Below are 25,175 nucleotides of genomic sequence, written 5' to 3' on the forward strand. Positions count from 1 at the left end.
TACTCAGCCTTAAAAAAAAAAGGCTTGTCTTATGCTACAACATGAACAGACGTTGAGGACACTGTGCTCAGTCAAACAAGACAGTCACAGAAGGACAAATACTACATGATTCCATTTATATGAGGTATCTAAAGTTGTCAAACTCATAGAAGCAGAAAGTAGGATGGTGGTTGCCGAGGGCTGGTGGGGTGGAGAAAATGGGGAGTTGCTATTCAATGGGTAGATGTTTCACTCACACAAGATGGAAAAGCTCTAGAGATCTGCGGCACAACAAAGTGCATACAGTTAGCAATAACATATGTCATGTGTTTACTACAATAAAAAAGAAAAGATAACCCAGTCCTCATCCAAACCTAGCGACAGTTCTTATTGCTTTGATAACTGCTTAGGCCTAAGTAGCAATGGAGGGAAAGTCAAGTTGCTCAGCCTGAATAGGGGAGTCTTAGCTGCTAGTACATGTTATTGTAAAACATCAACAAGAAAGCAAAGCCATAAGCAAGGAAGAAAGTTCTTACCCTAGCTATCTGTCAAACTTCTTTTAAAAGAGTAATGGTAGGGCTTCCCTGGTGGCACAGTGGTTGGGAGTCCACCTGCCTATGCAGGGGCCACAGGTTTGATCCCTGGTCCAGGAAGACCCCACATGCCACGGAGCAACCAAACCCATGCGCCACAACTGCTGAGCCTGCGCTCTAGAGCCTGCGAGCCACAACTACTGAAGCCCGTGTACCTGAAGCCCGTGCTCTGCAACGAGAGAGGCCACCGCGATGAGAGGCTCGCGCACCGCAGCGAGTAGCCCCTGCTTGCCGCAACTAGAGAAAGCCCGCGCGCAGCCACAAAGACCCAATGCAGCCAAAAATAAACAGATAAAATGAATGTAAAAAAAAAAAAAAGAGTAATGGTAGTTTGAAGGCCAAATTACACTATACTCATAGTAAGCAAATCTTGTTTTTAATCCTGCCCTGTATATGCGGGGGCACACGCACACACAGGGACACAAAAACAGTCTTTCAATGTAGCACAACTAGCCAAGAGTATGAAGCTGGCTTACAAAGTGTTACCAAGGGTAAAAGAAGAAATAACCTTAAATTTCCTGCCACAATAGCCTGTATTTCTACAGTGCTCTGGTGAAATTCTTATAAAAGACCTGAAAAGACAAGACAATCCTCTCGAGTTCCAACCAGCACCACTACTACCCACACAATAAGCTTATCTCTTACGATGGTAAAGATGCAGTTCCAAATAGAGGCTTTCAATATGTTTCTAACTACAACCCACAGTAAGAAATGTATATATTATTCATATCTATAAACACATACATATCTAAATAAAGTTAAACAATTTCATCAAATAACATAGTTTAAAGGTATATTACTACATATATGCACCTTAATATCTTTATTTGCGGTCTAATTAACACTGTTTGTAGTACCAAAATAAATTTCACAAACTACTAACGGGCATAACCTACAGTCTGAGAAACACTGTACTAGAAACACAACACTGAACGTGCTACACAATTGCAAGGTTCCAAAGCACATGGCAAAATGCCTATTAACAATGACACTGGGACCTGCTCACAGATATTTACACCGTTGCGCTCTTGGTATATAGCTGCTTGAATCATTTAAAAGCTGCTCTTTTCTCTGCGAGGTAAAAGGAAAGATTAGATTATTTTCCCAGAATTCTACTGGCTCCCAAGGTATGCACTGGAGATAAACTCTATCTGAGAAGTAGTTCCAGCATGCAATTAGGATTTCTCCAAAAATATAAACGTTAATGTCATTACTAAATCATGGCTGAATTATAAAGGATATATGGTAACTACAAAAACCCATTTCCTTTCTTAAATAAGATAGAGCAGCTTAAGTACGGTTTTACGTGTCAACAGAAAGGGCATAACTAATTCCTAGCTACCTTAAGAATAAGAGACTTCAAAATCTTACAAATGTGCTCAGGGTTCCTTTTCAAAACGCCATCTTCTCTCCAGCAGAGTCCCCGTACTCTTTCTTTTTATTATCCGTCCTCCAGCTACATTCCCATAAATTTGTTTTACTTACCATCCTTCCACTTTAACTTACTTTTTTATGATGGGAAGAAAGGGCAGATGCCTCTACAAGAGGCTCCAAATCTCCTTGGTGGATGTCATCGTCACCTCCCTTTGTACCATCAAGTTGGTGCCCTTTTCTGAGCCTTATATCTGGCTCTGGAGTCCTGCTGTACTCCAGTCGGTTTTCTGCTGTCTCATTCATGGGATATCCACGCCTTTCTTACAAAGAGGTCTTTCTGTTCCTTCTTCTTGGGAGGATGGACTTTTAGGATAGTGAGTTGACCCTAAGGAGAGAAAGTTTTGGATTAACATATTTGAATGAGTGATGGGGGAAGACATATGTTGTATTATTTTACACTAAAACTAGAATTTTCTGCAATCATTAAGAATAAAATAATAATGTATTAAAAAAAACCTACACTTGTTGATAAAGAGGACTGCCAAAATCTACTTTTAAATGAAAAAAGCAGGATATCAAAGACGACATGTATAATGTTCCCGCTTATACATTATAAGTGTATACAATCGTGAATACGTGCACATGTGTACACAGGTACCTATTTATTTGAAATTGTGCTCTTGGTCCAGAGGCACACAGGGAAGAACCTAGGGTCTGTGGTGAGAAGGCTTACTCTTCATTTTGTTCTGCCTGCATTGTATTTACCACATGCCATCTAATACTTTTTCAATTAAAAACAGACCTAACTGTAGAAAGAATATATGTGGAGTTTATGTACTACAACTAGGTTTTACATACCCAATCTCATTTAAATCATCACAATGACCCTTCAGGGTATTTTGAGTTCTACTTCACAGGTGAGGAAACCAAAATTCACCATACTTTTATGAACTAAGACAACGTCTCTGACTGCCATGGCACATATTATTGGTTATGTTTTGCATTTAAGTTGCTTAATGTCTGAAATTTCAGTATTTCTGAGCTGCTTTGAACTCCAAGTAGATTACTCTGGAAGGCAAGAGCACACTCCTATTATATCCCTGAGTTCCCAGAAAGTACTGCGCACATAAATGTTTAATGAACATGACAGATGATATTTAAATGTTCTTAAGTGGTAAAAACACATTCAGAGATCATCAATATTTCTCTAAACTGGATCACATAAGTTTCCTAGGAGTTCAATAATTTCAAGTCCTTGGCCCTCTACCTCATAACTTACAGGACAAAAGCTTATTTTAGAGATTTAAGTTACATATCCAAATAAGGTGATTATCACAGCCAATCCAACTAGAAAGACAAAAACAGGAAGAAGCCAAGGTACATGTTATGCTCATAAATCCCATGGGATTCAAAATTTTTACTGCGGCAGGGGAGGAGTGGGGCAACGTGGGAGGGTCTGGATAGCATGAAGAGAGGGTAAAACAGGCACTTAGTGTTCACATGTGGATACACAAGACTAAGAATTAGCCAACTGTTAGTTTCATAAATCATCAGAGTTTGTTGTAGGAGTTCTCTCAAGTTTTTAGAACAAGAACAAACACAGTCTTTAAGGATCACCAAATCTGGGCCTGTGCCTATCACAGAAGGGCCTGAGCCAGCATATTCTAATAATGAGATTATAAACTACGCTATTAATACCCAATGCTGACAGAGGAAACAATGCTAGGGATTTATATTTATTTACAAAGCTGTTTCACACCCACCATTTCACTTTGTTTCAGGGAAGAGGGAGCTAACATTTACTGTGGATTGACAAAGTTAAATTCTGTACCAGAGAATTTACAGATGGTATCTCACATAATTCTTACATATGGCCCTCTGAGGTGTCTTATCCCCATTTTACAGATGTGGAAACTGAGGCTCAGAGATTAGGCAACTTATCCAAGGCCACTAATCTCTAAGAGTAGCTGGAACAATGAACTGTCCTGCTGTACTTGGATAAATGATTTTCTTGCTAAGAAGAATAAAAAATAGGGAAAGCATTCAGAACTAGGCTTTAACTTGCTCTGCTTCTTAACAGTAAAAGGAAGTGAGATGGGAGATGGAAAGTAAGACTTCAGAGTACCATTACCTGTTAACCAGAAGAGTTAATCTCTATTCTACTTCCTCAGAAATTTTTCGTTGGTCAGGATTCTAAGAATACTACGCTATATTACACAGAACTAAGATAAAAAAAAAAAGAGAAAAGAGGGCTTCCCTGGTGGCACAGTGGTTGAGAGTCCGCCTGCCGATGCAGGGGACATGGGTTCGTGCCCCAGTCCGGGAAGATCCCACATGCCGCGGAGCGGCTGGGCCCGTGAGCCATGGCCGCTGACCCTGCGCGTCCGGAGCCTGTGCTCCGCAATGGGAGAGGCCACAGCAGTGAGAGGCCCACGTACCGCCAAAAAAAAAGAGAGAAAAGAAAGGAATCCAATACAAACAGCTGGCAGGAAGGAACAAGTAACTGAGAGGTGCTCTGAATTTATCAATAGACATAGAAGTCCAACACAAATCCAATCGGGTGCATTTTCAGCAAGTAGGGCAGATCTAAGGTCTTTTAAAATCTCTGAGTGGCCAGTGGGGATGAGGAAAGAAAGAAAATACTAATGTGAGTTTTTCAATTCCTACACCTCCTCTACAGGTTGCAAGGCCTCTTGCCCCCAATATCTAGATTAAATATACTTTTATTGAATGAATTATTATACCTGCAGTGTTTACTGGAAAAGAGACTCATTTTCTGTATAAAATTGCTTAACATGCACCCTATTACTTTTTTTTTTTTTGCGGTACGCGGGCCTCTCACTGTTGTGGCCTCTCCTGCTGCGGAACACAGGCTCCGGACGCGCAGGCTCAGCAGCCATGGCTCACGGGCCCAGCCGCTCCGTGGCATGTGGGATCTTCCCGGACCGGGGCACGAACCCGTGTCCCCTGCATCGGCAGGCGGACTCTCAACCACTGCGCCACCAGGGAAGACCTCCTATTACTTTTTAAGAATGTTTTCACAAACTAATTTAAGTATTGGCATAAATAACATTTAAAATCTGCTAAGGCTTCTTCCCGGTAGACAGAGTCTGTTCTACAGATGATCAAATATGAAACTATGAAACAAAAGAAGTAAAATGGAAACTTGACCTCACACGTTCTAGGAGCAGACACACAGGCGTCACTAACTCTGCCCAAAAGCAATGGGGATTTGCCAAGCAGAGTAGAGGAAAGGTATTCTCTACAGAGAAAACAGCATATGCAAGGCAAGGACTCCAGGGTCTGTTCAGAAATCAGAGAACAGGGACAAGAAAGAACTCAGATGACACAGGCTTTTTGCTCAAGCAGCTGAGCGTATAGAGGATGCCATTCACTGATGATCCAGAGGAGAAGCAAATTCACAGCAGAAGAAGAATGAATTTGTTTTCAGAAACGGTGTCTGAAGTGAAAGAAATGTTCACTTGGCACCAGGAAACATAAATCTGGAATTCAGAAGAGAGAATGAGCTTGAAAACAGAACTACGGATTACTAGGAGTAAAAGTGATAATACTAGGGACTTCCCTGGTGGTGCAGTGGTTAAGAATCCGCCTGCCAGTGCAGGAGACACAGGTTCAAGCCCTGGTCCAGGAAGATCCCATATGCGGCGGAGCAACTAAGCCCGTGCACCACAGCTACTGAGCCTGCACTTTAGAGCCCGCAAGCCACAATTGCTGAAGCCCACACACCTAGACCCTGTGCTCCACAACAAGAGAAGCCACCGCAGTGAGAAGCCCACGCACCGCAACGAAGAGTAGCCCCCGCTCGCTGGAACTAGAGAAAGCCCGCGTGCAGCAACGAAGACCCAATGCAGCCAAAAATAAATGAATTTATTTTAAAAAAAGGAAAGTGATATTAGCATAATAATAGTTAACAACACAGGACAAAATCCTTTGGAAAAAAAAAAGTTATACAAAGGACTGAGGAGGGATAAGGATCAAAGTAAAAAAAACCCAGGAGAATACGAAATATTAGATGTTAAAGTCAGGACTGGACCCTCATCTGTTGACTCCCAGTCAAAGGTACTCACACCAAGTTTCCTTCCCAGGGGGAAAGCAATGGAAAATTTAAAACTCACGCTTCTTAGACTTCACTTTCCCTTCAAATAATACTGCATAAGGTAAATTATTATGTTGCTTAAAAGCACCAAGGTTGCTTAAATGGTAACTCAAAAGCACTTTTCTCTACCTGAACAAACTGCTAACTTAATGGTTTGATACTTCTGGTCTAGAAATTTAGCTCTATCCCAGGAAAGCTATTTTCTAAAATCCAGTACTTGTCTGCATGTTCCATGAGGCAAGAGTTTGCTTGCTCAATGCTGAGAACCAAACTGCAACAGATACACAGTAGACATTCAATAAAGGTTTCTTGTATGAATGAATAAATGTCTTATTCTCCAGGGGAAAAACAGAAGAAAAGGAATTAGTATTATTTATGTCATATTTAATCAGTTATATTGGACTTCCCGCCAAAGGTAGACTATATTATAGTATAATGTATTACTTCACCTATTTCATAATTTTAATTGTTATGTTGCCCCCAATTTTAAAAGAGCAGGCAAGCTGTGGAAAATAGTATGGCAGTTCCTCAAATAAATTAAAAATACATTTACTATATGACCCAGCCAATTCCACTTCTGGGTATGTACTCACAAGAACTGAAAGCAGGGTCTTGAAGAGACATTTATACACTGATGTTCATAACAGCGTTATTCACAATCAGTAAAACGTGGAGCGGCCCAAGTGTCCATCAATGGATAAACAAACAAAATGTGGTCTATACATACAAGAAAATATTCAGCCTCAAAAAAAGAAGAAAATTCTGACACAAGCTACAACCTGAGTGAACCTGAGGACGTTATGATTCCACTTACCATAGGTTATTTAAAGTAGTCAAATTCATAGAAAGTACAATGGTGGTTGCCAGGGGCTGGGGCAAAGAGGGAATGGAGAGTTACCGTTTAATGGGTATAGCTTCTGTTTTGCAAGATGAAAAAGAAGAGTTCTGTAGATGAATGGTGGTGATGGCTGCAACAACATGGGTCTACAACATGACTACACACTTAAAAATGGTGACGATAGTAAATTTTATGTTATGTGTATTTTGCACATTTTTTAATGGGGGGGTGGAAATATACTATAGTACTATATGGCCTCTTCGTCTAGTAAACTTTTTATTTATGTAAAAAATACATTCAGAAAAGCACACAAAGGACACAAAGTTGACAAAGTATAAATGCTGTGTAACCAGCAACAAACAACATTCTAGCACCCAGAGGACCTCTCTCCCCTATCACTGTAAAGCTTTTTAAGGTGTTAAGTTTAAGAGGTCCAACCCCTTTCCTTGCCAGTTAATGTGATACAATCTTCCAGCAAGGTTCTCTAAAGACTTGCCAACTGCCATGGACCTTAAGTCTTCAAATTCTAAGGGCCAGTGGTATAATGTCCCTTTGTATTAACTGGGACACAGCAAGTAGGGTGCAGCAAGTACTGAGTCTAGTGGCATCGCTTTCTAGTTCTATAATTAGATTATTCAGTGGTAGAGGACAGGCTGCAAAATATGTCCCATGATTTTGTTGGCTTCCTCCAAGTTGAAAGTAGCCAATTTCAAAGTGACTTGAAAGTTCTATACTGAAATTATTCCAGTGTGGTCTGTCATTCCACACTGAAGTATGCGTTTGAAGTTAGTGCATGGTTAATGAGATTTCTGGTATCAAGTTCATGCTCTTCCTTGATTGGAAACCTGAGTGGCACAAAATGTTCTAAGTGGAAGTATCAGTATGTTATGCCCCTCATGACCTCTTCTTTCAGACTTCAATGTGAAACAAAATATGTGATGCAAATCTGAACTACTAATAATGAAACCAGATTATTTTTTTAGGATGGAATAGTTTATTTCAACAGTGGGACCAGCAGGGATATTAAAGGCAGCAGATTTTCTTTTGAATACTAGCCATTTTTTCTCTTTACAAATCATTATTAAAAATAAGTACTAGATGTGTTACTCTGGCTTATAAATCTTTAGAGAACCTTGTTGGCAGATTTCTATCACATTAACTGGCAAGGAAAGGGGATGGACCTCTTAAACTTAACACTTTAAAAAGCTTTACCTTCTGCTCTGGGTGGGAGGTTGGAATAAAAGTTACCACCTAACTCTTAAAAAAAAAAAAAAAAAAGCTTTACTGTGGGAATTCCCTGGCAGTCCAGTGGTTTGGACTCAGTGCTTTCACTGCCAGGGCACAGGTTCAAGCCCTGATCAGGGAACTAAGATCCCACGAGCCGCTCAGCACAGCCAAAAACAAAAAAGAACATAAAAAGCTTTACAGTGGGGATTCCCTGGTGGCGCAGTGGTTGAGAGTCCGCCTGCCGATGCGGGTTCGTGCCCCAGTCCGAGAGGATCCCACATGCCGCGGAGCGGCTGGGCCCGTGAGCTATGGCCGCTGAGCCTGCGCGTCCGGAGCCTATGCTCCGCAACGGGAGAGGTCACAACAGTGAGAGGCCCGCGTACCACAAAAAAAAAAAAAAAAAAAGCTTTACAGTGATGGGAGAGAGGGGTCACACAGTCCAAATCTACCTGTTTCCCTCCACTCTTACTTTCTGGTTCAAGTCACCAGCCTCTCTCACCTGTCCTAATACAACAGCCAGTAAAGTCTCCTGGGTTCCACTTCTGTTACCCACCCACCCACCCCACCCCCCTTATCCTCAGAATCCAGTCCTCACACAGTGGTCACAGCAGATCTTTCTCAAAACACACTCCCTTACTTTTTGAGCCCTCCAATGGCTTTCCTTTACACCTAAGGGACCTCTTACCCTGGCTTACAAAACCTTAAATGATTAGCCCCTAACTCTGGCCTCATTCTGTACCACTCTCCCCCTTGCCCACTACATTCCAGCCACAGTGACTTCCCATCTACTCCCCAAACACCCGAAAGGCTCAAATGGCTCTATGTCACCTGGTTCCCAAGGCCTGGAATGCTCATCGCCCAGATCTTCCCATGGCTGGGCTCCTTCTTCACATGCGGATCTCAACTTAAGGGTCACTTACTCAAAGAATCCTTCTCTGACCACATAATCTCAGTCACTCCTTATCACATCACCTTTTAGTCTCTTCCACAGCACTTGTCTCTGGTATTTTTATTTCTTTGTTTACTTACTACTGGTCTTTTCTCACTAGACTGAAAACTCCTGAAAGAAGAGACATTATATTGGGTTGGCCAAAAAGTGCCTTTGGTTTTTAAGTAAAAATAAAAAACACATTTTTCATTTTCACCAAGAACTTTATTGAACAACATATTCACCCTTTTGTTCCACTACCTTATGCCATTTTTCAGGCAACTTCATAATTCCATCTTCCCAAAACTTTTTATCTTTTTTAAAAATTTTATTTATTTATTTATATTGGCTGTGTTGGGTCTTCATTTCTGTGCGAGGGCTTTCTCTAGTTGCGGCGAGCGGGGGCCACTCTTCATCGCGGTGCGCGGGCCTCTCACTGTCGCGGCCTCTCTTGTTGCGGAGCACAAGTTCCAGACGCGCAGGCTCAGTAGCTGTGGCTCACGGGCCCAGTTGCTCCGCGACATGTGGGATCTTCCCAGACCAGGGCTTGAACTCGTGTCCCCTGCATTGGCAGGCAGATTCTCAACCACTGCGCCACCAGGGAAGCCCAACTTTTTATCTTTTTGAGCAAGGAACTGGTCCAGATGCCTTTTACAGTCTTCCAGGGAATTGAATTTTTTTCCATTAAGAGAATTTTGTAAAGACCGAAATAAATGGAAATCTGAAGGTGCAATGTCTGGTGAATATGGCAGATGAATCAGAACTTCCCAGCCAAGCTGTAACAGTTTTTGTCTGGTCATCAAAGAAACACACAGTCTTGCGTTATCCTGATGGATATTCTGTTGACTAATTCCAGATGCTCTTCATCGAGTGCTGCTTTCAGTTGGTCTAACTGGGAGCAGTACTTGTTGGAATTAATCGTTTTGTTTTCCGGAAGGAGCTCATGGTAGAGGACTACCTTACAATCCTACCATGTACAAAACATCACCTTCTTTGGATGAAGGCCAGCCTTTGGTGTGGTTGGTGGTGGTTCTTTTCGCTTGCCCCACGATCTCTTCTGTTCCACATTATTGGACAGTATCCACTTTGCATCTCCCATCACAATTTATTTTAAAAGTAGAACATTTTCGTTACGTTTTAGTAGAGAATCGCATGTGGAAATACGGTCAAGAAGGTTTTTTGCACTTAACTTACGTGGAAACCAAACATCAAAGTGATCAACATAACCAAGCCGGTGCAAATGATTTTCAGCGCTTGAGGATATTTTGAGTATGTCGGCTATCTCTCGCGTGGCACAATGTTGATTGTTTTCAATTAATGTCTCGATATGATCAACTGGTCTACCCAACCATGGAGCATCGTCCAGTGAGAAATCTCCAGCACAAAACTTCGCAAACCACTTGGGACACATTCAATCAGTCAGAGGACCCTCTCCATACACTGCACAAATCTTTTTTTGCATTTCAGTTGTGTTTTTACCTTTCTTGAAATAATAAAGCATAATACGCCAAAAATGTTGCTTTTTTCTTCCATCTTCAATATTAAAATGGCTACACAAAAATTCACCAATTTGAGTTTTTTCTTTTTTTAAATGCACACTGATATGTCAGCTGTCACAATACAATCTAACAAAATTGTTTCGAATGAAGTTGAAGACAACTAAGTGCTATTAGAGCCACCTTACAGAAAAAAAGAATGAACCTTTTGGCCAACCCAATATATCTTCTTTACACCTATATCCCCAGTACCTAAAATAGCTTCTGGCACACAGTAGGTGTATTCACTAAACATCTGCTGAATGAATAAGTGGGGAATTACTACCCACACTTCAAGAATAAGTTCATAGGCAGAAACTAATTTCCCTGACGTCCCCAGGCTCCTGACACTAACTCCTTTATTCTTCTCATTTACTAATGTTTCTATTATAGTACTTATCAGAATTTATTGCATTTTTTTGTTTACGTGCCTGTCTTCCCCTCCTGCAATGCAAAACTTCTCAAGGTCAAGGAGCCTTTTTTGGAATCCATTTTTATATCCACAACACCAAGCTTGGTCTGGAATGCAAAGGAGCTTAAAAATCTTTGCTGTATGATGATGAGGAGGAGGGGGAATGACAGGAACAGCTAACACGCAGTGAGCGTTAACTACATGCAAAGAACATTTCCCATGGATTATCTCTTTAAATCCTTGCAACAATCCTGGAGGATAGGTACAATTATTTCCTCCATTTTGGAAATGACAAAACGCCCAGAGAGGTTATAAATAACATGCCTGAGATAACTACAGTAATAAGTGGCAATGTAATCTATCTAATCAATCTAACACCCAACTTAATGCTCTTATCCCCAACCTTCTATGTTAGCATGAACCATAAGCTGTTCTCAAATAAATGCATGATAGCACGTAAGTGACAAAACCAGGAGTTAACACTGACAGTACACTGTACTTTACAGCGATGTTGAAAATATTAAGAAACAATCAAGAAATGGGGAGGAGGGCTTCCCTGGTGGTGCAGTGGTTGAGAATCTGCCTGCCAATGCAGGGGACACGGGTTCGAGCCCTGGTCTGGGAAGATCCCACGTGCTGCGGAGCTACTAAGCCTGTGTGCCACAACTACTGAGCCTGCGCTCTAGAGCCCATAAGCCACAACTACTGAGCCCGCGTGTCACTACTGAAGCCCGCGCGCCTAGAGCCCACGCTCTGCAACAAGAGAAGCCACCGCAATGAGAAGCCCGCATACTGCAACGAAGAGCAGCCCCCACTCGCCGCAGCTAGAGAAAGCCCGTACGCAGCAACGAAGACCCAATGCAGCCAAAAATAAATTAATTAAACAAATTTATTTAAAAAAAAAAAAAGAAATGGGGAGGATCATGGAGCCTTGCCACATACCAGAAGCAATAAAATGATTGGTTAAAATTGGAATTCTTCCCAAACACTCAGAACATTTCTGAGTAGAAAAATGTCAATAAGAAAACCTGATGACTGGGAAAAGAATAACTGATAAAATGGGAAAAGTTCCCAACATATGTTACTAACTGATACAGCTCTTCCAAAAATGATACAGTTGATAACTGAGAAGGAGCAACACGTAGATTTTTAAGACAGGCACTACCAGTTTTCATGTTCATAAAATCTTAACTGATGTAAGCACAAAGAAACGTTTCAAATCAAATGCAGCTTATTTTTTAAAGATTATTTTGAAGCTCTAAAGACAGGCAACACTCTGTATCATTTACACTACTTTCTTTCCTAGCATGAAGTAGGGCAACTTTTAAGTACAATCACAAGGAACCTCTTCTAACTTACTGCCCAACCCCACTGACCAACTTTCCTGAGAAGAAATCAGGCAAATCCTATGCCGTGAAGTAGCAAAGCCAGTGAAGGCCTACCTCTCTCAGTCTTGAGACCTACTTCAGACGCACAGTGTTACTACCTATCACTATAAAAGTTTAGAGGCTAATTTAGAGGTTACCAAGTGCCAGATAAAGTGAGCTTTTATACATACTCTCATTTAACTTTAAAACCCTGCCTGTTACAGATAGTATAATCTTTGTTTACAAACGAGAGGACTGAGGGTAAGACTATTCAAGGTTATAGAAGCTACAAAATAGAGAAGCAAGAACTATCCAGATTAGGCCCTCTCCATTATACAACACTGCCTCCCACAAAGGTAAGTGGTTCCATTTTTCCTGGTCATGGTCATGATGTTATCTCTTAGAAGGGAGATGAATTGCTGCTTAACACTTAACGGAGCCAACTTTGAACCAGGCTAAGTAGTTGGACTTTCACCCATCATCTCATTTAATCCTCCAGCAATCCTTATGATATGGGGTCCCATTTTACAGATGAAGAAACTGACACTAAAGGAGATCAAATAAGTCATCAATAACACAAACTTAACTGGAGACTATGAATTCAAATCTGTATCTAACTCCAAAGACCATACCTTACCATCTTACAGGGCTTCATTGAAGGCACAAATAGTCCATTAAAGCCACTGGTCATGGTCACGGATAAAAAACACCTTTATAAAAAGGATTCGAGGACCTGGTGGCACAGTGGTTAAGAATCCGCCTGCCAATACAGGGGACACGGGTTCGAGCCTTGGTCCGGGAAGATCCCATATGCCATGGAGCAACTAAGCCCATGTGCCACAACTACTGAGCCCTCGCACCACAATTACTGAAGACCGCCCACCTAGAGCCCCTGCTCCACAACAACAGAAGCCACCTCAAGGAGAAGCCCGGCACCACAACGAAGAGTAGCTCCCGCTCGCCGCAACCAGAGAAAGCCCACGCGCAACAACAAAGACCCAATGTAGCCAAAAATAAATTAATTAATTAAAGAAAAAAGGATTTGATACAACTCTTATAGCCATGTTACAATGGTTGTTTCCATTTCCCAAGATCTATAAGTAACCCTGAGTTTCTAAAACAAAGAACAGTACATAAAAATGCAAACATACATGATAGGAACCACAGTCCTGAACGTTATAGTCAGAGAAATCCTGACAAGCCCATGATATATAAATTGTCATATCTACACTAAACCAAACTATGTAAATTATGCAAAGACTTCCTTTCATAAATCATCTGCACTATAATACCATATAACCACACTCTTGTTCCAACTATTTCACAAATAAAATCTGTCCAGGTAAAATATATGATCTGTACAGTCAATGTTTCAGGCAAAATCAAAAGCCCTACTTTGGTAAAGACCTGTCTCCATAAGTAAATAACAATCATTCAGGGCCCTATCTCATCCTGCATAACACCCTCCACAGCATAAGTTTCTTTTTTGTTTTTTGTTTCTACAATGCTGCAGATGGAGGAACCAAGAAGTGATTAGTTATCTTTCTCAATATCACAATCAGAAATCTACAAATAAAACTTGTGTCTACAACCTTTCCCAATATCACTAAATTCTACTAACCCACAAGGTCTTCTTTCAACTACACATGTAAAAGAACAGGAATGGGAAAAAAAAAACCTAGAATATGTAACTATCTGCAGACCTCAAAGCAACTCTTCTCAGACTAAAAACCCTTTATAAGTGGAAACAAAAATAGTTTTCATTCTTTTTTTTTTTTTGCGGTACGCGGGCCTCTCACTGCTGTGGCCTCTCCCGTTGTGGAGCACAGGCTCCAGACGCGCAGGCTCAGCGGCCATGGCTCACGGGCCCAGCCGCTCAGCCGCAAGTGGGATCCTCCCAGACCGGGGCACGAACCCGTGTCCCCTGCATCGGCAGGCGGACTCTCAACCACTGCGCCACCAGGGAAGCCCCTTCATTCTTAAATTAAGTGATTTGTAGCGATTTCTATCAGACATTTCAGAAAGATTCAAATTTACATGTATAATTCTAAAATCAAAACTGAAAGTCTCGGACTTCCCTGGTGGCACAGTGGTTAAGAATCTGCCTGCCGATGCAGGTGACACGAGTTCGAGCCCTGGTCCGGGAAGACCCCACATGCCGCGGAGCAACTAAGCCCGTGCGCAACAACTACTGAAGCCCATGCACCTAGAGCCTGTGCTCCGCAACAAGAGAAGCCACTGCAATGAGAAGCCCATGCGCAGCAACGAAGACCCAATGCAGCCAAAAATAAATAAATAAATAAAATCTTCTTTAAAAAAAAATTTTTTTTAAAGACCCAACGCAGCCAAATAAATTTATTTTTAAAAAAAGTTTACCCTCAAACTGTCTGAAACCTAGCTTCTACTTAAAATGTGGTTGAGGGCTTTCCTGGTGGCACAGTGGTTAAGAATCCACCTCCTTCAAAAAAAAAAAAAAAAAAATCCCCCTGCCAAAGCAGGGGACACGGGTTCGAGCCCTGGTCCAGGAAGATCCCACATGCCACAGAGCAACTAAGCCCGTGTGTCACAACTACTGAGCCTGCACGCCACAACTACTGAAGCCCACACACCTAGACCCTGTGCTCCACAAGAGAAGCCACCGCAATGAGAAGCCCGCGTCCCGCAAGGAAGAACAGCCCCTGCTTGCCGCAACTAGAGAAAGCCACGCACAGCAACAGAGAACCAAAGCAGCCAAAAGTAAATAAATTTATTTTAAAAATAAATAAATAAAGTAAAATAAAAAGTGGTTGAGAGAAATGACATTTGGATGAGATCTACAAAATGTGCTGTATTTATCTACTCCTCTAGGTTCTGTTTCTGGATCAAGTAATCCACCAATCAATTACTTTGGCCCAGAAGTCACAAACTTGAACATTTGAGCAACCTGATGAAAGACAAAAAGGCTGTTATTGTGTTGACCCAGAAACTGCTCAAAAGATTTACAATTCAAATTTAAAAACACAGTGTTAAACAGTGCTGTGGTAACTGGCTATGCATATAAAAAAATTAGATCCCTGACTCACATCATATACAAAAAAAATTTTTTTTCAGGCAAGATCAAGAGCTAAATATAAAATACCAAATTTCTAAAACTTTTAGAAGGAAATGCAGAGACCTAAATGACCTTGGAGTATGGAATAGATTTCTTAAATAAGGCACCAAGGACACAAACCAATAAGAAAAATGATGACAGATTTGACAATCCTTTCTATTCAACAAACCATATAAAAAGTTAACAGATAAGCCACACAGTCTAGAAAATACCTACAATTCACTTCACAGACATAACCAGGATATGCAATAAACTCCTAAAAGCAATTTTAAAAGGACAACCCAACTGGGGGGGAGAGACAGGGACAGACAGCTAAGAAATAGAAATCTGAATAGTCACTCAACATTTCAACATGCTCAATCTCATAATTAATCAAGAAATATTTTAAGATAATATCATTTCACACTCATCTGATTTGTAAACATGTAATAAATCTGACAATGTCATGGATCTATAAGGATTTAGATAGAGCAATTCTCAAATTCTCATGCTAAAAAAACACAAAGTGACTCAATTCTGAAAAGCAATTTGGCAATATCTGATAGAACTTTAAATTCCCATAATCTCCATAATCTCAAACCCAGTAATTCCACTTCTGGGTAATTTACACCAGAGAACTTCATTTCAAACTGAGTAGCCATACACAGACACACACACACACACACATTTCACAAAACATTTACTCCTTACTGCAAAACAACCTGATATATCTCTGAACTATTTTAATTCCTAAAGTGATTTCATAACCGATTAATGGTTCCCAACATGCAGTTTGAAAAACTTGCCAAAGATCTTAAATACGTGCACAAGGATTTCTAACCAGGAATGTTCAATGCAGCATTGTTTTTAAAACAGGAAAAATGGAAACAACCTAAATACCTATCAACACGAAAATAAATTTAAACTGGTTGTATTTGTATAATAATACAACTATACAGCAGATAAAAGTAATGACTATAACTAGGATGAACCACATGAAACTACCATTTTTGTAGGTCAAAAATGGTAAAAATATCAGCAATTTCATGGGTCTAAAAAAACTTGTTTCATGAAAAACAAGTTACAGAGTAGGTAGAATATTGCTTATATAAAGTTTGAAAATACCCAAAACATAATATTGATTTATGAATATACTCCTATGTAGTAATTATATAAAAACAGGTATTAGAAACACCAAATTCAAGATATCATTACTTCTGGGAAGAAAGTGAAATGTAACCCAAGAAGGTGCTTCAACTGCATGTGAAAGGCTTTTCTTTAAAAAAAAAAAAACAGGTAAGTGTGGGAAAACGCTGAGATCTGATATAACTGTATGGTAGATGTGTGAAGGTTAATTATCTTGGTCTCTGTATTCTCCCGTATGTTTGAAATACGTTAAGAAAAAAAATAGTGTATGTATTAGCCAACGAAAGCACACATCTGCAGCCTAAATTCAAACCAACTGCTCCATAGACAATTTCTTTCATTGGCTTGAAACGTTAACGCATCATCATCACCTTTTTTTAACAAGGGCCTCTAGCCAAAAATAAATAAATAAATAAAATAAAGCTTTATGTAACACCCAATTTAAATAGTTCCTTAAAATCCATCAAGCGAAGATTTATCCCTGGAAAATTGGTTTTGTTCCTCCTTCCAGTTCAGTGCTATATATTTTACCATATTTCCATTTTCATCTCGGCTGCCAAGAAAATTCAAATCCAAATTTTATTCTTAGTCACTGAATTATGCTGCCACTTGGGAAAAGAATATATGCCTTCTCCTTTTCCTCATTTTTCTTTTATATATATATAATTATTATATTTCTGGCTCTTTTAAGTTACAGAAATTCTGCAGTGAAATAAAATGTAAATAAATTCCAAGAAAATAAAAATAAACTTTCTGTTCCACCACGCTAAGGAGTTTTCACCATCATTGCTTCTTCCTGGACCAAAGGAATGGGTATGCAAATACAACTATGCATACATGTTCACGACACTAAAATTTCAGGACATACAGGATTAAAGTCAATATGCTACCAGTGAAAAATAATTAGCTAACATACTAACAAAAAAATGTATACAAAAGAAAACGTGAAGTTGGTCAAAATTTAATAAGCTAATCATTTCTTTCTCTTCAAGACCATTTTGCTTTGTATGCTTTGTTTTCCGGTGCATGGACATTGTGGAAAATTCCTAAGTCCAATAAGAATATGTAACATTACAAGTCATATATAAAGAAAGTTCTGTGGGTTTTTTTGCGTGCATGTGGTCGCCTTTTTAAAAACTTGAAGTGTCCTTTCCCACAGGTATTTTGCCCATGCCTAAAGATATTCTGGCAGTTTTCTGAGTTTGGCTTCCCTTCTCCTTCTGTCTGGAGCCTCACAATGTCTATTGAAGCCAAGCATACCATTTAGGCAGCACACATCCCCTCTAACACATGGTATACCCCAATACAGGAAATTCAAAACCATGGGTTACATGAAACAAATCCCCTAATTAATCCATTCCTTAACTTCCAAAACTGAATACCAAATGTTCTTATTAAATAGGTTTGGTTAATTATTTCCTTACAAACAGGGCCTAGGATGTCAATCACTCTTATTTATCTCATTTTAGAAATGAAGGATAATACAGGGGGACTTCTCTGGCAGTCCAGTGGCTAACATTTTGCCTCCCAATGCAGGGGATGCAGGTTCGATCCCTGGTCAGCGAGCTAAGATTCCCACATGCCTCGCAGCCAAAAAAACCAAAACATAAAACAGAAGCAATATTGTTACAAATTCAATAAGGACTTTAAAAACGGTCCACATCAAAAAAATCTTTTTTTAAAAAGAGATAACATAGAGAATATACACCAAGATGACAATTCACAAAGACTTTGAAAAGATTATTTTTAACAAAGTTAAAGCACTTCACTCAGCAGTAAGCCCAAAACAACACAATCCAATTTAGGTTTTGAAAAGAATATAACATTTACTCACCACCAGGATTACAACAGTTATGAATAAAGTTATATGCTCCTCATCTTCAAGAAATGTATAGTCTACTGGGCAGTCGTCCAGATTCTTTTAACAGGGATGGCAAAATCACGCTGCTTTCCAGGACTAGACAGGGAATCTAAATAGGTGAGCAGCTCTATCTAAGGGGTAAGTATTAGAAAGAACAACTACAGAATGTAGATTTTGCCTAAAGTAATTCTAAATCAACTTCAAAAGAATGCTATCAAAACAAAACACATCTCCCAGTGAGACAGAATACATCATTGCAAGACATGTTTAACTGCCAATCAGATACAGACTGAAAAAAAAAGTTGGAAATGGCATGGAGAAGCTAGACCTCGGCCACATTTCTGGTCAAGAGTTAACATTGCTGTGACTTTTCTGGATGGCAGTCTGGCAATACACATCAAAAAGTAAAACATGCATTTCCTTCAACCCAGTAACTAGACTCTTAGAGAGCTACTCTAAAGAGCCATCAGCACGCAACAACTGTACATACAATGCATACGCATAATATACAATAAATGTAAACAATCTAAACATCCAGCAATAGGAACACTGTTAAATTATGGTGCACACATTCAACAAAATACTAAGAAACGATTTAAACAACAGAGTAGACACAAACGGATTGACCTGGAAAGCCATCATGAGTGTTGGTTTAACGCACACGACTATGAGCCAAGATGGCGCCATGTGCCAAGCTCCCAAGTGCTACTTCCGGTCACACCTGGAAGCAAGATTCCAAGCCACAGCCTGAGAAGGGTTGGCTGGTGTCAGTGGTGTAGCACTTCTGAGAACTGCTCAAGGAGAGCCAGTCTGCAGCCAACTTGTCCAGCTGCCCAGCAACCTGCAAGCAGGTACAGGAATAATAAAGTAGCCCCTCTGGCCTACACTGAGGAGTCCACAGCAGAACATTCACTACAAACCCAGCGTGGGAGATTTTCAAGTTGCAACCAAATAAACCCAGCAAAGACCTGGCAAAGCTGGTGATGTTTATGGCACAGATGTTCTGCCACCCAGAACATCTAGATAACTTTCCTCAAGAACGGAAAGATCTGCCCTCCTACAGCTACACTGTCTTGAATGCAGGCCTTCCAATAACATTTTGCAATACTCTGATCTTCCTGAATACCTCATCTATCCATCAAGGTTGCCAGAGATCTTCTTTGAACCTCGACGCTGCCATGTAAGTTTCTACGACTCTGTACACTCATTCTGTGACTGATGAGAATAAAAGTGCAAAAACAAGAATAAGGTGAATATAGTATTGCAGAATTACACATGCACATGTTAAGGGACAGCAACACAACTGCACCCAAGATACCTTTGGAAGTGATCCCTAAACTACAGAAGAAGCATCTGAAATGACGCCAAGACCGTCAATGTTATCACAACCGTATGCTTCTGTCTCTTTTTTCTGTAATCTTTTGGCTGTGCCGTGCAGCACGTGGGATCTTATTCCCCAACCAGGGATCGAACTCTCTCACTCTGCATCGGAACCGCGAAGTCTTAACCACTGGGCCGCCAGGGAAGTCCCACAACTGTGTGGTTCTCTAAGGTCGCTGCCTTGACATTCTAACAAGGGCAAGATGAACAAGAGGAAGAGGACAACGACCCAGAATGCTAATGCAGCATGCCTTGGGGGAGAGGCTCTAAACACAAGGAAAGAAGGTTACCAACGTACTTCAGAAACAAAAGAAGCAAAGAGTTGGAAGTGTTTAACTTTTCAGCTGTTAGATTCATGAGCCCCAAGAATGTGCACGAAAACCACTAAAGCAGCTGAAGAGTTTCAAGGAGACCCGTGAAGTGAAGTTAGTGCCCCTGGGCCTTACCTCCAGGTTGGCAGGGATTCACACGCTTTTTCTATCTCTTTGTGCACAGGTTTCTGCAGCAGCACCAAGGAGAAGTAACGAGATCCTTCGGTCTGCTGTATACACTTCTCAGCGCCTGGCAGTCGCAGAGCGCATTCCGGTGTTGCTCATGACCATGCCACCCATTCTGTTATGACAAGAACTCTGGGGAAGTCATGACAGTAGGAAACAAAGCTCTGAAAGAGATAACAGCTCAATGACTGAAAAACTTCCTCAAAACCTTGCCCAGAATAATGAAACACAAAGAAAGAATGTGATGATGTCTCCTAGGACTCTGATTCAGTTCTTCCAAAAACTGAACCCTCAGATATTGCAGAAGGAATTCCAGGGTAAGACTACAGAGGCCTCAATAAAATCAAGGGTACAAGAACATGGAGAATTAGATGCTAAAGATTACATTCCGGGAACAGAAGTTCTGGAAGTTGAGCAAGAGAATGCTGAGAACGATCAAGATGGGTGGGGAAACACCAGTCTCAGGGAGGAGGAAGCTGATGCTAAGTGGGTTGATGTGCACCACTCTTCCGATGAAAAACAGCAAGAAGTCTCCGAGAAGCTGAACGGCTTCAGAGAGGAGCCAGAATGTCCCATCAAAAAATAAGTTTTTCTGGGCTTCTCTGGTGGCGCAGTGGTTGAGAGTCCGCCTGCCGATGCAGGGGACGCGGGTTCGTGCCCCGGTCCGGGAAGATCCCACATGCCGCGGAGCGGCTGGGCCCATGAGCCGTGGCCGCTAAGCCTGCGCGTCCGGAGCCTGTGCTTCGCAACGGGAGAGGCCACAACAGTGAGAGGCCCGCGTACCGCAGAAGAAAAAAATAATAATAAGTTTTTCTTCAGAGAAAAGCAGCTGGTGCTACAAGATTAACTTTTGAAAAAGAGAAAACGAAGTAACTTCTAGGCAAGTTTTCCACTCCAAGGAAAAGGCTAAATTTGTGTCATTAATCTGAATGTTAGTGAATAAAGACTGTTTATTTGCATTCAAAAGTCCAGAAGCACTATATTTTGAAAATCACCCAAAAAAGCACACTGCTGAACAATGGTTGGTTTGATCCCATTTTAAAAACTCTGCAACAGGAAAAATGAGCCCTAATATGCAGATTTTAATTAACAATGTAGCAATATTGGTTTATCAATTGTAACAAATACAGCATGTTAATGCAAGGTGTTATCAACAAGGGAAAATGGAGGGTGGATAATATGAGAACTTTCTTTACTATCCACACAAAGTTATGTAAATCTAAAACTGCTCTAATAAAGTCTATTAATTTTTTAAAAACCTACATGTGTAGACAGATTTGCAAATAAACATTTGCATATGCAGACAAAGAGAGAGGAAAGCTCTATATCAAACTTATTAACAGTGGTTTTCTACAGAGAGTGAAGAGCACAAGGAAGAATTTTCACATTACATTATTTCTGGACTGTCTAAAAACTTTCTACACTGAGCAATACTCTAAGAGGCTCTGCAGCACATGGAGAGCCTGGGTCCTGAAACCAGACTGCATGGATTCAAACCCCAGCTCCACCATTAACTAGCTGACAAACTTGGGTAGTTAATCTCTCTGTGCCTCAGTTTCCTCATCTGGAACTAAGGATAATAGTTTTTGTACCCACACAAAGCTGCCGCAGGTATTAAGTGACTTACTCCATGTTAAGCATTGGAAAACTACCTAGTCCATAATAAGTGCTCAATAAGTAGTGTCCTCCACCGCCACCAAGCATCCACTGCGCCTCAGTTTTTTTAAATCTTGACTGGTAAGACAAATCAGGAAAACTTGGCTCATCAAGCCCTTTCTAGTGAGATCTACAATCCAGAGAATACAATGTATTCAACAGCCAAATAAAAATAATCTGAGTTTTTAACAGATTACAAATAAACACTTAGCAATATAAGCCCATTTATATGAAAACAATCACTAATAGATTCTATAAGGATAATCATAAAAACAAACCCCTCTAAGTGCTGTGATTCTGGATAATATTTACTTTCTCCTTTATACTTTACTGAGTCATTTTAATTTTCCACATTGAATATGCATCATTTTTAATGAAATAAAGTAGGAGTCGGCAAACTTTTTCTATTGAAGGCCACATAGTAAATATTTTACCCTTTACAGGCCATAAGGGTCTCTGTCCCAACTATTCAACTCCACTGCTGAACCACAAAAGCAACCAGACAATACCTAAATGAACGCATACGGCTATGTCCCACTGACAATTTAATTTACAAAAACAGGAAGCTGGCAGGACACTGCCCACAAGCAGTCAAGTTTGCCAACTCCTGAAATAAAGAAGGAAACAAAATTGTTTTCATTTTGGAAAACAAAATATAATTTACAACAAAGAAAGTGCATGAGCTAAACTGACATTATTGATGGGGAAAAAAACCCTATTCATTTATTAATATATGGGAATGTACGGACAGAAAAACACAAACTCTCTCATTTAGGCTCTGGAAATCCTCTCATCCTTAGTGCCCCAGTAAGAGAAAACCTGCTAAGGAGCCTAAAGTCTAGATAGGAACATAAACTAGTGGGTAGGCAATCGCAAACAGAAACTAAAAGAAGTATGTCTTTCATATTTAAATCAACTTGAAATTTCTTCAAATTTCATAATAATTCACCAAGCAGCGGCCACCACAGGCGTGGAAGTCCCAACTACTGAGGAAAGGATTTTAGTCTTGGATAATCACAATCGGCACCGACAAATTTGTGAAAGGAGATGAAAACATCTATGGACATCTAACAGCATTAGAAGTGAAATTTCTATGAAATAAACGTTAGAAATGAAAAACTCAGGAATGAAAAATCTATGAAATTCTAACGGAATTAGAGTCAGAGGGTGGTTAAGATGAGACATGCAAGTGGCCTTTGATAGGACACTTCAAACTTCAAAACTGACAAAGTTTCTGATCTCCGCCCCAAAAATAAAGCTTTGGGTTGAAGGAAACTATTCTTAACATTTCACGTGGAACACGGTTTGAAATATTATGACAGATTTCTTTGAGTTTTCAATGGTTTCTCTGGAGGAGGGAAGAAGGACTGTTTTGGGAAGAGCTACGAAGGCTGCGAAGTCCAGAGTCTAAACCTGAAGACGTTAGAAGACCACTCTGCTAAAAAGACGCCAACCCCCTGCAACGCAGCCAGCGTGCCCGATACAACCGCAGCGGGACCGCTCAAGCTTTCTGCTGAGCGACCTCGCCAAGTTGTCAAACCCCAGAGGAGACAGTAAACAACACCCAGAGCCAGCGGTGCCCAAGGCGAGCTCTCGCACAGACGCCCAGACCCACCGAAGCCGGTGAGCAGCAGCCTCAAGGGGCGACACCGACACACGGCAGCCCGACGCCCGGGACACCAGGCCCAGAACGCGGTCCCCCCGGCCGCCTGCGCGCGGGCAAGCACCGGTGAGGGGTCTCCCCGCCGCAGGGGCCGGACGGGGGCCCAAGCGGAGCCCACCCAGGAGTGCGGCCAGCGGAGACGCGGAGGGGCGCTGGGGCCGGGGGGACTCGGGGCGGAGGGCGGACCCGGGGCCGAAGGAAGCCGGGGCCGAGGGACCCGGGGCTGGGGGCGCCGGTACCAAAGGGAGCTGGGGCCGAAAGGAGCCGGGGCTGAGAGGACCCGGGATGGAAGGAAGCCGGGGACCCGGAGCTGAAGGGACTCGGGACTGAGGGGACCCAGGGCTGGGAGTACCGGAAGGGAGCCGGGGCTGAGAGGCCCGGGGCAGAGGAAACCCGGCCCCGAGGGGCGCCGGCCCGGGGGTCGGGCGGACAGAGCAGGGGATGGAGGAGCGCGCTCCCCGCCCGCCGCGCCGCCGGGACACCCGCCCTCAACCCTCGGCCCCGCCGGCCTGGCCCGTGCTCCCACTCGAGAAACTCACCAGAGCTCGCCGCCGCCTCGCCACGCGTCTCGGGTGCCTCGGAACCGCGGCCGCCGGGACCCCAAAGCAGCTGTGGGGCCGCCCGCTGCCGCCGCCGCGACCCAGCGTCCGGGAGGGTCCTCACACCGCCGCCGCCGTGACGCGAATCGCAAGAGGCGGCTCTGGCCAATGAGAGCGCTCCTCGTGCGCAGCCGCGCTGGCCCAAGCCGGAAGCGCCCCGCCAGGCCGCTCCCCGGCCTGGAAAGGCTTGGGAGCCACGGGGGGTGGTCCGCAACACGATCCGGCGGCGCCGAGAGCCCGGGGACACGGAAGTCCTTTAGCTTCCCTGCCTCCGGAGGCGGGAGCGTGTGCAGCGGAAGAGGCGGGGCCGCCCGGCTCGGGAAGCTTCCCGGTCTCTATGGATACAGCTCACACGCCTTGGGCGGAACCGAAACTGAGGGACTGCTAGGCGTAGTCTGTGGAGGCTTCGGACCTAAATCCGAAACATCTTGCCCAAAACAACAGCGTTTGCCTTTTATCACCTCCCGAAGACACTACCATTTGTGCCCCACGACTTCCAGAAAACGAATGTGAGCCCGCTCCTCTTAAAATATATGTAATTCAGAGCGATTTTTAAAATGTTTTAGCGTAATAGCAGGTCAGAAACGAATTCAGCAATAAATACCGTGTCTGTTTACCCAGAGCGAGTCGTTTTCTACTTGTGAGATTCAATTGAGCTCTAACTTCTTAGACCCCAAGATCGGGTTTCGCTACATACTTACTCTACAAGAAAAGGAAGTGTAGGAGTTGGCCGGTGTAGAAAATGTTTTCTTCACATTCCGTTCTAAGAGGGATTTATCACGCTCCACGGAGGTTATATTGCCTTAACTGTCAAAAATCTTGTTATACTGATTAAAGGAAACCCATAAGCTTTCAAGGACATCCATGACCCAGGCCTGTCCCTCCCTGGAACCACACCAACCGAAAACGAAGGAGGCTGGAAAAAGCGTCACA

The 25,175-nt window shown here is 42.1% G+C and overlaps 1 protein-coding gene and 1 pseudogene across 4 annotated transcripts in view; one reads left to right on the top strand and one right to left on the bottom strand.

Moving 5' to 3' along the window:
• Nucleotides 1-24,314, bottom strand: part of ADIPOR2 (adiponectin receptor 2) — a 49,795-nt gene extending 25,481 nt beyond the window's left edge. The window contains exons 1-4 of one of the 4 annotated variants that reach the window (XM_027093415.1): nucleotides 24,183-24,312; nucleotides 20,274-20,488; nucleotides 12,805-12,916; nucleotides 2,079-2,331 (exon numbers count right to left, since the gene is read on the bottom strand). In XM_027093415.1, the coding sequence (XP_026949216.1) occupies nucleotides 2,079-2,249 (171 nt within the window). In that variant the 5' untranslated portion in view covers nucleotides 2,250-2,331; nucleotides 12,805-12,916; nucleotides 20,274-20,488; nucleotides 24,183-24,312. Of the gene's footprint in view, nucleotides 1-2,078; nucleotides 2,332-12,804; nucleotides 12,917-20,273; nucleotides 20,489-24,182 lie in introns of all 4 variants that reach the window. The other 3 variants (XM_027093414.1, XM_027093413.1, XM_027093416.1) reach the window with 3 other exon arrangements.
• On the top strand, nucleotides 19,125-20,049 carry LOC113612900 (protein SDA1 homolog; annotated as a pseudogene).
• Nucleotides 24,315-25,175: the final 861 nt, after the last annotated feature.

The sequence above is a fragment of the Aethalodelphis obliquidens genome, unplaced genomic scaffold (genome assembly GCF_003676395.1).
Source record: "Aethalodelphis obliquidens isolate GAN/ISIS:26980383/991018 unplaced genomic scaffold, ASM367639v1 scaffold83, whole genome shotgun sequence".
NCBI lineage: Eukaryota > Metazoa > Chordata > Mammalia > Artiodactyla > Delphinidae > Aethalodelphis > Aethalodelphis obliquidens.